Here is a 12939-nt window from a genome sequence, read left to right on the forward strand (position 1 = left end):
CCTAGGATGAGGAAGAGGATATAGGGTATGACAATTGGAAAATACTCAAATACATGTCAACAGAGTTGCCCACTCTGACATGTAGTCATAGACATCCAAGTCTTAAACATCATTTTCTGAAGCTGGGTATGCATTTTCTGTTCCTGCATGTTACCATGATCCAGAGAAGAACACTCCAGTGGTTAAGAAATTCCCTCCAGTCCCCGGTGGCAGCAGGATGTAACCTGGAGGATGGCCAAGCACTTTCAGTGTTCAAAGTTTTTTTAGTCTTTAACAGCTATGAGAAGGAATCACAGGATAGTATAAATCTGTGAACTTGAATGCAGAATGTACAGGACTTAGATTAATGCCACTGACATATGGCCACAGGAAGCCCCTTTGTGTTCAGGAGACATGTATAGCAACCATATAGCAATAACACACACTCCATCCTGTCCTTATACATTCATACATGGAAAAATGGATGCATTGCTGAAATCTTACCACATGGTAAGATTTTATGGAAGATGGAAGATTTTAAGGTTTATCGAAGTGTTTCCATGTTTTGGAGGTGGTATTTCATAGGTGGTGGTCTGGGAAAGACTCTCACTATGCTACCAGATGTAATGGAAAGCACAGAGAAACAGTGCAAGGTCCCCCTAGGAAGAGAGAATTATTTCTTCACTTTTTCCAGCTGATACTTCTTAACTGTTTAACAGTGCAGGAGAAAAAATGAAGTCAAACAAAAGCACCTCCCCAAGAACAAAGGACCCAAAAAAGTATGACCTGTTTGGGAGGAAATCCTGCCTTCCACCTTCATGCAGCTGCAGGTGGCAAGTTTCCAGCATCTTCTAAATACGACTCTTTGACCTGAGGCTAAGTGACATGCTTTCTGTCCATACTCTTACTGGACAACAGAGAAGGTTTCTGAGCTGTAATAAAAAAATACCACAACAGAGTGGCAAAATTAGCTGTTTCATTAGTGTTTGAGGCCTCTGACACTGCAGTGTGGTTGTGTTGGTGAACACTGTAGTGTCAGAATATGTGTGCTGTCTGTAGACCAAGTGCTTATGACTGTCCAGCACTAGCTCTGAGGCAAATCCAAGCTCCATGTGTAGCATCGGCATCTGAACATTTTGTATTTCATAGTTATTAGGTAAGACAAACAGGATTGCTTTACACCAGACTGTTGTACCAAAGGAAATTCTGGTAGGTCTGGAGTTACCAATGTTTTCTTTCCTCCTTGGGCTCTTCATCCAAGAGCCGTAAACTTGGCAGTGCAGTGGGAAACCACAGCAAAACGGGTGCAGGCGGTGTAGCTATTGCAGGCAAACCTGCCTGTTTTGCCAGGCATGATCTAACATAGCCTTGGATAGATGTCGCATGGTGCCACTTGCTATGGATAGCCCCTGCTGCTGCTGTCCGGCTGTCAATGCTGAATGAGCTCTGAGCAAGTGTGCTGGAGAACTTCCTGGCCTCTACACTTTCCTAGGAGTGTTAATGACTTCTTCTTAGAATGGCTCTTGCCACTGAAGCTCCAGGGGGAGGATGATGTGAACATCTGGACCTGCTGTAGAGTCCCTATACAAAGACCTAGAGAGACAGGTTGAATGTCTTCTGTAAGAGCATATTGAAATGCTGGGGGGGATGGGGGTCTCCACTTCTCTGCTGCGAAACTTAAACTTTGGTGTTGTCACCACAAGGAGATTGTGCTGGCTCAGAAACCTGCTGTAAGCTGTCATTAACAGGACATTCCGCCACAGCTGATGGTAGAACAAGCTGGCAATTTGTGTAGGCCATCCCCTTGGAAGAGGTGTGGAAAGCATTGGACTCCTGGGATGTTTTCTGAATGAAAACTTAGTGGGCAGTCGTTAGACTGTTCATTTTAATGGAAATCCTAGACCTATGTGTTATAGAAGCAGTGTTGCTCCTATGGCCTCTCAGTTTATTATGACTGCATCTGCTTCCAGAGGCCAACTCCTTCCTACCTTTGTTAATAGTTACTTGTTACATCTCCCTGAGGTGCCGTGGTGTGCTTTATTGTAAAGCTCTCAGCATATACACCTTGATACCAAACACACTTGTTTTTGTAAAGTATATTGATGCTCACATCCATTCCTCACTCTCCCTTTTGGTGGCTCTCATGGCACTCTGGTGGGATGGATGAGACCTGCCTGTGCCCATGGATGAAAGTATGAGGGTGGGAGAGACCATTAGCACTCCTAGGGGCTTTTACAAATTTGCAGTGCCCCAGATAAAAACAAATCCACGGCTAGGTCCTACTTGGAGAGGCTTGCAGTTGGGCTAAAGGGGAGCTCTGCTTCCCTCTGCTTTTGGTGCTCCAAGGTCTGGGGTGGAAGAAATATGGCCAAGTGTCACTGGATGGTCTCACCTCAGTAAGTACAATGTTTTCAAGTTTAACAGAGCAACGGGGTTTTCAGGTGTTTAGTGAAACACCAACCCAATTTGCTAAAAAGAAAAAAAAAATAAATACCTCAACTTCATTTTGGATAGGGATATAATTTTTCTCAGCAATTAGTCAAGTTTAACTTAAGTTGTGTGTTCTGCTATTTATATCTTGGGTTTAAATGCAGTGTTGGATATTGGTAGAGTTGTTGGAAATGTCAGAAGTACAGCTGAATGATATAAATATGTAGATTCAAGGGAATAATTATCTTGGCTTCATGAGTTTTATTAGCCGGGATGTGCTCTTCACATTGCACGTAGCTGATACCAGTTTTGCATATTTTGAGTCTTAAATCAGAAAGTCGCAATAAGCATATCCACAATTCCTGGTCTGAATGCTGAAGTAAATTTACTTTATCTCAGAGGCAAAAACTCAATCCCAGGAAGCACTCCACAGGTGGCAGCAGCCCTGCTGCCATCCTGACCCAGATTTTGATAAAATTCCAGTGCAGCTATGCTCAGTGCAATCTGGCATGAACTGCTGCTGTGTGAAGACCCTATTCAAAATGCAGATGCTTGTTTTTGGAGTTACTCAGATCAGGTTTTGGGAGGCTTTGCTTCGAAGTCCAGGTGAAACTTGTGGCTGAAGGCATCTCCACAGTGTACTGGGGCTGGTGGTGCCGCCACATGCCCCAGCCACTAACAGCTGCGCCATTCCTCCAGCTGCCAAGATCCACTGCTGAAACTATACTTTTTTATCAGGTCATGTTTGCATCTGGCAAGCATTTGTAGACACAACATCATTAGCAGCAGTGCATATTTTCACAAGATTTACCTCTTCAACACTTTTTCCAAGTTAGTAAATCATAGCTTCTTTAATGTCCTGCTGGCTGCGTGAAAAACAGGAATTTATGTAACAAGCTCTGGGCCGCAAACCTTTTCCTGTTAGGAAAAATTTTTTTTTCATTGCTGGCAGAGTTAGGAGACAGCTCTGTTACTCAAAGAGCGACCTCAAATGTCCTCAGTACAATAATACCAGATTATAACATTTTTGATGACTAAGGAATAGCAGCGATTTCTTAAATATTTAACACTTGTGTAGCAAAGAAGAGGGAGCTGAGCCTCATCACGGTGTTTTCACTGACCAATGTTTTGTGTGTTTGATATTTTGATAGTAAACAGTGATCCTGAGCCAACCGGGTATGTTTACAAAATACAGTAAAAAAATGAACTGGCGCAGGAGGTTTTTTAATCAACAGCCACACAGAGCAACTTTCTTGCGACATTTGTAGAGCTGGACTTGTGTCAGCCACAGATTTATCTGTGGCCCTTGATTGAAAACAACGAGCTGCGCCAGGCTGGCCTTACAAGGCTTCTCAGCCGGCCCCTAGGGCTGCGGGCAAGTCCAAAGACGGATTTCCAGCTTACCCTCCCTATGTGTTAGCTGCACCTGGTGCAAATAAAATTCCAAGGCCTTCCCTAGCACTCTGTTGCTAGATCAGAGATAGTATTTTGATTGTAAGATTAAGTGAAGTGAAGCAGTTTCTAGGAGAATGGCTTTCTTTTGAAATTGAGTAAGAAAACACTCAAATCATAGAGTCGTCATAGGGTCGTGGAATGCTTTGGACTGAAAGACACCTTAAAGACCATCTAGTTCCAATCCCTCCTGCCATGGGCAGGGTTATGTTCCACTATACCAGGTGGCTTCAAGCCCCATCCAGCCTGGCCTTGAATACTGCCAGGAATGGGAAATTTTTGATGCTGTCTGTTTAACTGGGACAACTTGTAAAGATGGTTCTTCGGAGGAGTGGTTGGAAAGGCTTCTGAGTTTAGGCACATGGTTTGACTCAGTGCTGTTCTGGTTGAACAGTCAGTGCCTTGAGGCCATGCTCTGCCATCTCTGGTGTTAGGGAGTGTCTTGTGCCCCCGTTTGGGGTGAAGCTGCCCTTCTGGGGGCATAGTCTCAAGTCAGTAGCACCTGTAAGGTGTTGCAGGACTCAAACACCTCCTTGCTGCCCTCATCTACTGAAACTCTCTTCTGTGATCCCAGAGTAACCACTACTGTTGAGCTCTGCAGATGGCCAGTCCTACTTTGTCTGTTCTGCTTTCCATGGTCCAAAACATATCATGGCTCTTGCAGGGAATTTGAGCCTGTTGTCTCTGATTTAAGCCATGAGATGACTGTTCGTGCCTGGAATGCCTACTTAAGATCTTTAGACAAGCTGCTGAAAATTACTCTGAATGGAAGTCAGGTCGTGAATTACTGATTTCTCTGACATTGAGGTCTAATTTCTGGCTTTAAACATTTGTTACATGTGTTGTTTTATGGTTCCCTTGTCCTTGTTCTGCATTTATTGCAGTTCTAGCATAGACCATGTACTGTCTCACCGTTCTATTAACATATATGGCTGTCTGTTTCAGCACTCTTTGAACTTGTGGCCTTTTGTTAGCAATTGTGTCAAGATGCAGGAAAGCTTTTCTGTTGATACAATGTTTTTTACATGTGCTCAGCAGAAAATTATATAAGCAAAATAGATTTTTTTTTTTTATAGCTTGGTAATGCAAAGATTAGTCTCTTATTAACAGGTCATCCTGTGGCCTTCCATTTTGGATTTTTCTTCAAATTTGTCTGTATTTAAGAGCAAAACATGAAGCATTACTCATGGCTGAGGAGGTCAACAAAAGCTCCAGTACCTCTGGCCATTCTTGGCACAAGATATCTGGTGCCCTCAGGTATTTGAAGAGTCAATTTTGCATATTAAAATGTTGATTTTGAAAGATAATTATGGTTTTAAGACTGAGGGTTTCATTACAAGCTTGTCTATGCTCTTTACATGCCTTTATATTCTATGATTTCTTAGGCAATTTATGATGTTTACTTACAAAAATTAGAACTTAATCCTCAACTGGTATTCTATATGTATTTTCTCATTTAACAAGTGATATAAACCTCACTAATGCTCAGTGGCAATAGTGACGGTTTGTGTGTTGCGTTTCTGTAGGATTTTGGGATGTGCAGGATGAGAATCCATTAAAAGGACCATAGCATTCCTGAAGGATCTAGCATTCCTGAACTTTGCATAAAATAATAATTTAAAAAAAAATCATAAATACAATCAGGTTCACTCATCAGATGACTCACTTCAGTTGTTTTCTTGATCTTCTGGCTTATTTTTTCTTCTTTATGTGGAATTTTTATTTCAGAATGGTTCCTGCAGTTTTATTGAACTTTTTATAATGTCAGATGCGATGGAGGCAGATGACAGACAAATTGACATGGTGACTCTTTGCAAGCTTGTTTCAGCCAGTTCAGAGCGAAGAGCAGATAAAAGAGGTTTCCAGGCTGGCATGTTTTCTTATTTGATGATTACCCCTGTGTTTTCTAACAAAATGAGAGCATGCTTACAAAAGCAGGTGTTAGTATGCCATAAAAGATGCATGTCTTCTCCATTTCTTACATGCTATTCTGTTTTTCAGAATTCAATCCGTCACAACCTGTCTCTGCACAGCAAGTTCATCAGAGTGCAGAATGAAGGAACAGGGAAGAGTTCCTGGTGGATGCTCAATCCTGAAGGAGGGAAGAGTGGCAAATCTCCTAGGAGGCGGGCAGCATCCATGGATAACAACAGCAAGTTTGCCAAAAGCAGAGGCAGAGCTGCCAAGAAAAAAGCAGCCCTTCAGTCTGGTCAGGAGGGAAATGGTGACAGCCCCGGATCACAGTTCTCAAAGTGGCCTGCAAGTCCCAGCTCTCACAGTAATGATGACTTTGATAACTGGAGTACATTTCGACCTAGAACGAGCTCTAATGCTAGCACAATTAGTGGAAGACTTTCTCCAATTTTGCCAGAGCAAGATGACCTTGGAGATGGGGATGTGCACTCCATGGTATACCCATCATCAACCACCAAAATGACTTCTACTCTACCGAGCCTTTCAGAAATGAGTAATTCTGAGAACATGGAAAATCTTTTGGATAATCTCAATCTCTTGTCACCGAATACATCAATGACTGTGTCAACCCAGTCTTCATCTGGCACCCTGATGCAGCAAACACCGGGTTACTCATTCGCATCCTCGACCACAAGTATAGGTTCACCAAATCCTGACTACAGGAAATTCACTTACGCTCAAGCTAGCATGAGCTCTTTGTCCCAGATTCCTATGCAGACTCTCCAAGACAGTAAATCAAGCTACGGATCGATGAGCCAATACAACTGTCCTGCGGGACTTCTGAAGGAGTTACTGACTTCCGATTCTCCGCCGCACAATGATATCTTGGCATCAGTGGACACTGGTGTTTCCCAGGCTGGCGGCAGGGCACTGGGCCAAAGCGTGCTGATGGTCGCCAACTCGGTGGTGCCAAACTACGGCAGCCAGCCACCCCACAACAAAATGATGAACCCCAATGCCCGCCCTCACCAGGGACATAACCAGCCAGCGCCTGCAGTCAATGGCCGTGCCTTGTCACACACAGTGAACACCATGTCACACACATCAGGGCTAAATCGCCTGTCGACAGTGAAGACTTCGTTACAAGTGCCTATGAGTCACCCGATGCAGATGAATGCCATGAATCCATATGCCCCTGTTAACAGTTGCAATGGCTACGGGAGGGTGGGAATTGTTTCCCTCCACCAGGAGAAGCTTCCCAGTGACTTAGATGACATGTTAATTGAACGGTTGGACTGTGACATGGAGTCGATTATCCGTAATGACCTTATGGATGGAGAAACGTTAGATTTTAACTTTGACAGTGTATTGCCTAACCAAAGTTTTCAGCACAGCGTAAAGACAACCACACACAGTTGGGTGTCAGGCTAGGATGTAGTAGGAGGTAAGCTGTGCTTTTTATACTAAATCTGCAAAACAGCTAAAGGGAAAAGAAAGAAATGTCAAGATGCTTAAAATCTGGGAGTTCTTCTGTGTTGGCATGTGAACTCCCTTGGTAACAGTCAGTCACTTTCCAGTCCTTTGTTAGTTTGAGAATCAGGTTTGCACTGGTGCATGAGGACTGTCAAGTACCAACATCTCTTACTTCATGTGGAGTGCTAATGTTTTGTCACCGAAGTTCTAAACAAAAACTTGCTGGTTACTAGCCAGTAATGAATATTTCTTTTTTTTTTCTCCATATAAATATCTTAAAGCTAGCTTGAGCATATTTTTTAATAGATTTAATCATCTGTTGTGAATGTTAATTTGTTGTTTTTGTTGTTTTTTCTTTCTTCCTAGGCTATGGTTAAATTCTCCAGACTTGTCTGACAGCAGGAACTGAGAAAAGCAGTACAAAGATGTCCTTCACCTTTCTTTTTAATTTTCTTGACAAAGCTGTGCACATGCACTAACTTTTTTGGGGGTCTTGTTTTGTTGTTTTTTTTTTCTTTTTTTCTTTTTTTTTTCCTTCATCAGAGTTGGCAGCAGAGAGAGCATTTTCCTGTACAGGATGTTTGCCCAAGGTTTGCAGGTTATGTGCTGCTGTAGATAAGAACTGTGCCATTGGAAATTTCATTACTCTGAAGTGCCAAATTCACTACACCATATAATCACAGCAAAGACTCTTACTTACATCATGTCGTGCTTTCGGTTTTGTACAGTATGATCTGTAGAAGAAGAATTGTTTTTTAAGACTATCTGTTTTGGTCTAAGAAAAGTTTATAAACTTTTGTAAGAATACTGTGATGATCTCATGCCCTAAGTAAGTTTAACCTTTGTTGATGTTACCTGTGTTTTGATGAATTGAGATAACTGTGGACTTGCCTTGCAGCAGTATGAACTGTGTTATTTTACTCAAAATTGCCACACATTTCATATGGAAATAGAATAGCCTGTTAAATATGATCCTACTAAACTCACTGACTATTCAAAGCAAACAGTAGGTTAAATGCCATTTGATAAGTTACCTGTATTTGTGTAAATTTATACAAGAATATATCTGGATTTCATTGTCCGATTAATCACTATTGTTGAGCTTAAGATAATTTTTGGAATACTTTCCAAGCTATTTTTCTTATAATTAAAATCTACTTTTGTTACATAGGCAACTTAAAAAAAAATAAATCTGAGATCTGGCAGCATTCATAACCTCTTCATTTTGTACAGTATTTTAACTGGATTAAGTACATGTTTTTATAAATTTCCCTAGCACTTGGGAGTGCTAATAATGGAAAAGCTTAATAAGGATCTTGAATACAAAACATTTCTGTCCCTTTTTTTGTTGTGTGATGTATAAATATAGACAACTTTATGTTTAGAAATATTTAATCAGTTTTATATATGCATTTTTAGAAATGTCATCTGCTTCTATTACCATTTTAACTACCACAAAGTGTTAAGTATTCATTGTTAAGATGCTTGTACAATGCTTCACATTTATATTTATTTCGTGGAGGTCTCATAATGTTTGTGCACTCAAGAGCAGGACCTTTTGTGGAAAATTCGTAATTGTAGTAAAAATTATTACAAAATTGTAATTTGTCTTAATTATCACCAGTTGTAGGATTTATCAGTGTTTCTGTTGTAAAGCAGTAGATTTGAAGAGGCAAAAATGCTAATTTTGAGTGGGAGGCAAAAACTTTGACCTTATTGCAGGACAAAACATTACTTTTTTTCAAAAAGAAAGATAAAGTAAGTGGCAAAGTTATACAAATGCATGATGTTTAGGGTAGGGGAGAGTATTAATAACAGACACCTTGTTTCTGTGGAAAAACCTGGTCTTGCTGGAGTTAGCACACTGACAAGGCACCTGAGCATTTTCAGGACTGGGTCTTAGAATAAATGATTTCTGATTTTTTGTAATTGCATGATGCAGTTTTCATGGATGTATGAATAAGAGGCCTCACCTGTCTTTTCACTGGTTGCTACACAACATTTGTGTCGCAGAACTCCTTGGAGCCCTTTTTATGCACTGACAGAATTAACAGCTTTTTTTTTTTTGCTAGGGCTGGCTGATATGAAGAAGAGGAGAATCAAATATTTTTACACTGATTTTTCTTTTGTCTAAATAGCTCATAACCAGAAATGTTCTAATTGAAACTCATCTTCCCTGTAGTGATGGTGTATGGTGGAGAAGGAAACAGGTCATGCCAAGTAAATGATGTTTAGTAACAAGCCATATATTTAATCATCCTGTTATGATTTTCCTAAAGCTCTGCAATGTATTTATCGATGTGCTAGCATTTAGCTCCCTGTTGGGCTTAAATCACTTATTAATTACAGTGGGTCCTACTTTTTTAGATATGCTATTATGGTTGTCAGGCAGTTCCAGAGGCTGATGTGACACAGGGTCTTCCCCAGCATGAAATTGGTATTTGAACTTGTTTTGAGCAAAATCAAATATTCTTAGTGACAAAGCCTCAATGAAGCCACCTGCTTTTGCAGGAAAATCTCTCTAGTAGCATCTTCACCATCAAATGCCTAGTCTCTGAAATATGGTAGTAAATCCTGGAAGTGGAGCAAGTGGAGGGCTCATACAGGGGTTTCTGAAGATAATTCTGCTGCATGAGCAAAAATGGTTGCTCCCAAATAGGCACTGATACACATAGGCCAAAGTTGTCATGAAATCCACCTCTGCATGTAAAGAAAGCAGTAATCAATGCTATGCTCCATGGGGATGCAGCTGAGCATGCTACATTTAACAATATACCTCCTGTTTATTATTTACTGCTACTGTATAACTTCCTGTAAACAGCTATTTTATTCCTTTCCTTTTATACCTATGAATAACATAAATGTAGCCTTACCTTAATTAGAACGGTCTGTAGAAAGCCCTTTTAATTATTTTGAGAAGATGGTTGTAGGTAATCAGAGATTTGGGCTGCATGGTCTATTTGGCATTTTTTTTTTTTTTTTTTAATTTTGAGGGGTTTTTTTTTCGTTCATTTGTTCTGTGTGTGGGCTTTGGGGGGTTTTTTTGGGGGTTTTTTTTGTTGTTGTTGTTTGGTTGTTTTTTGGGTTTTTTTTGGTGGTGCCATTCAAATGTTTTGCAGTTGTAATTCTGGAATACTGTGAAGTTGGTGAAGGAGCATGCTGTCTGCCTTGAAAACAAACATTATGTGACCTCTAGTTATAAATCCTTTTTCAGTAAAAGTACCAACTTTCTGGAGTAACTTAGTTTGTCAGAATTGTTGTAAATGATTGGTTTGTGAATTGTGCAGATGATCTTACCTATGCAGCCTTGTTTTTGACTTTTCTCTGGTTTGTACTGTTATTAAAAGTTTATTGTATTATAGAGCTGTTGAGATATTTTAAATATAAAGATGTATTGTTTCCATAATATAGCTATATGATATATGTTTAGGTAGTAGATGCATTAATTGGAAAGCTCTGCTTTGATAAACTGACAGTTTGCCTACACTTATAAGCAAAAATCATATTGCTTATTATTGGCTTAGGTCAACAGAGCATCCCTGAGAAGTTAAAATTGGACCAATTATAAAACAGTATAAAATTTGCACTTGTTAAACCACTGGATGTATGTTAGTACTTTTTTATTTTTTTACTGATTTGAAATTCCTATTTTCAATATGAAATTGCTAGGATTCTTAATTTATGACTGATTTTAAATAAGGTATTCTCATTATTATAATTATTATTATTATTATTTTAGTAATCATAATGTAAGATGCAGCATGGTTTATGCAAGCAAAAAGCAAATTATTCAACACAAAAACTGGCCTCTTTTTTGAAGGTGTTCCACAAACCAGCAATATCTGAGAGATTGGCATGTACATACTGCTAGTTCTATTTGTGAGTGGTGTGACAGCTCTTCAACGCTTCACTGCTCTGACTTAGTCACATTGCAAAATTAAAATTCATACGTGGATATTTTCAGAAAAAGTGCCTGATGTACTTCTACAGACACATGAGAACAATCCCTGACAGTTTGTTGTATAAAGCCATAAATGTATATAAATTATGTTTAAAAGATTTTGTGTCCTTTCTTGTATACAGAGAATGAGATTTGTACCAGGATTCTACTTGTGATTAGTAATCCTTCTACTGAGATGTTGTCGTAATCACTTTCCTCACCGTGTAATCTTTTTAATGATGATGATCCCATTTGGACAATCCTGATGGCATTAGCAATTTTATACAGAAAAATACCTCATGGTTTCAAGTCTTGCCTGGTGAGATGATAACATATTAATGAGCAAACACTAACTGCAGAATAGTTAACAAATTTTCCATTACTTGGTATAAAGGAATTTTTCTCTCTTAGCATTGCTTCTGGATTTGGAACTGTAGCAGGTACAGGAACCTAACAGGGCTGTGTTACCAGTGTTTAATCACAACCTAGTGTGCTAAAAGTAACTTGTTTACAAGTCTTTGAGACTAAACGCAAGAAGAATCCATGCCTGACTCCCAGGGCTCACGAGACAGCTTTGTGTAGAGATGTGTTGTTACTGGAAGGTGCACGAAGCGGTGTCAGACCATGCTGCCATTGCTTCAACAAATGTAGTTCAGAGAAAATGGCAAAAAGTCCTGAAATCGTTTCAGAATGGGTATTTGTAAGTATAAGCTCTTAATAAAATTGCTATGACATGAGATGGTAATTAGTGTATCAGAATGTTATGTAATACATTATTAAAAATAATAAAAAAGGGGATGTTAACATCCATCAAACCACAGGAAAGAATTAGTCTTTTAGTCCAAATTACATGTTAGAACCTAATGCTATTAAATGTGGAAGAGAGCGGGCCCAAGCCCTCCTGGTCCTCTTTGCCCTGGTTTTTGCCTCTGCCCCTCCTGAAGTCTGTACCTTTTCTCAGAGTAAGTTTTTTCCTTGCTGAACATTTGCCAGCCTTCCTGGTGCTGCTCCTTTTGCAGCCATGCTTTAGGCTGTGGTGATCAGAGTGCTGTGATGATGTGAGTGAGTAGGGAGAGCAAGAATGTCTAATTTTTTTTTTTTTTAATTTTATTTTTTTAAATTTAGATTGTGTTTCAAAACAGAACTGGAAGAAAGGATGAGAGGCTGCCAAAACAGACAGCCAATAACACCCACGCCACAGTTGTCTTGAGAGGCCCAGATCCCTGCTTGCCTGCAGGTGGGGAGGGAAGGGGTGGCAGAGAGCAGGCTCTAAGTGAAGTGCTGGCAGAAAAAAAAAATTGCTGTCAGTTTGATCTTAAAATAAGCAGAGGTAGACCTAAAGAACATGAAAGAACTAATTGCATGTAGAAATAGAAATATTTAAAGATAGCTAAAAAATAATTTCTGCTTGTACCTTGCAGTTCCATCTTTATTTTAGCTTCACCCTTTTTCCATCACTGTACATTTTGGAAGAGTTTTTGCATGTTAGGGGAAGCTGAGGATATCTTCCCTGACATTTTCAAAAGCCTGACTTCTGGAATGAGAGGGTTGTAAGATCCAAAGATACTCTATTTGGGTGTTCATGACGCTGTTTTTGGAAAGGATGCACATCTAATTGGTACATGACTAGTTACTGTTGTTAGGAGAGATAGTCAAAACTTGTCTCTTGGGAAGGGACTGGCTAGCAATTTATGCCAATCTGGCAACAAAGGATTTAAATCTGCTGATCAAGCAGGAAAACCTCAAAGCAT

The 12939-nt window shown here is 39.9% G+C and overlaps 1 protein-coding gene across 1 annotated transcript in view; it reads left to right on the forward strand.

Moving 5' to 3' along the window:
- Positions 1–11933, forward strand: part of FOXO1 (forkhead box O1) — a 61173-nt gene extending 49240 nt beyond the window's left edge. Inside the window, exons 2-3 of the mRNA XM_021526612.3 lie at positions 5863–7219; positions 7615–11933. Of these exons, the coding sequence (XP_021382287.1) occupies positions 5863–7206 (1344 nt within the window). The 3' untranslated portion in view covers positions 7207–7219; positions 7615–11933. The remainder of the gene's footprint in view (positions 1–5862; positions 7220–7614) is intronic.
- The last annotated feature ends 1006 nt before the right edge of the window (positions 11934–12939 follow it).

The sequence above is a fragment of the Lonchura striata genome, chromosome 2, assembly GCF_046129695.1.
Source record: "Lonchura striata isolate bLonStr1 chromosome 2, bLonStr1.mat, whole genome shotgun sequence".
Lineage (NCBI taxonomy): Eukaryota > Metazoa > Chordata > Aves > Passeriformes > Estrildidae > Lonchura > Lonchura striata.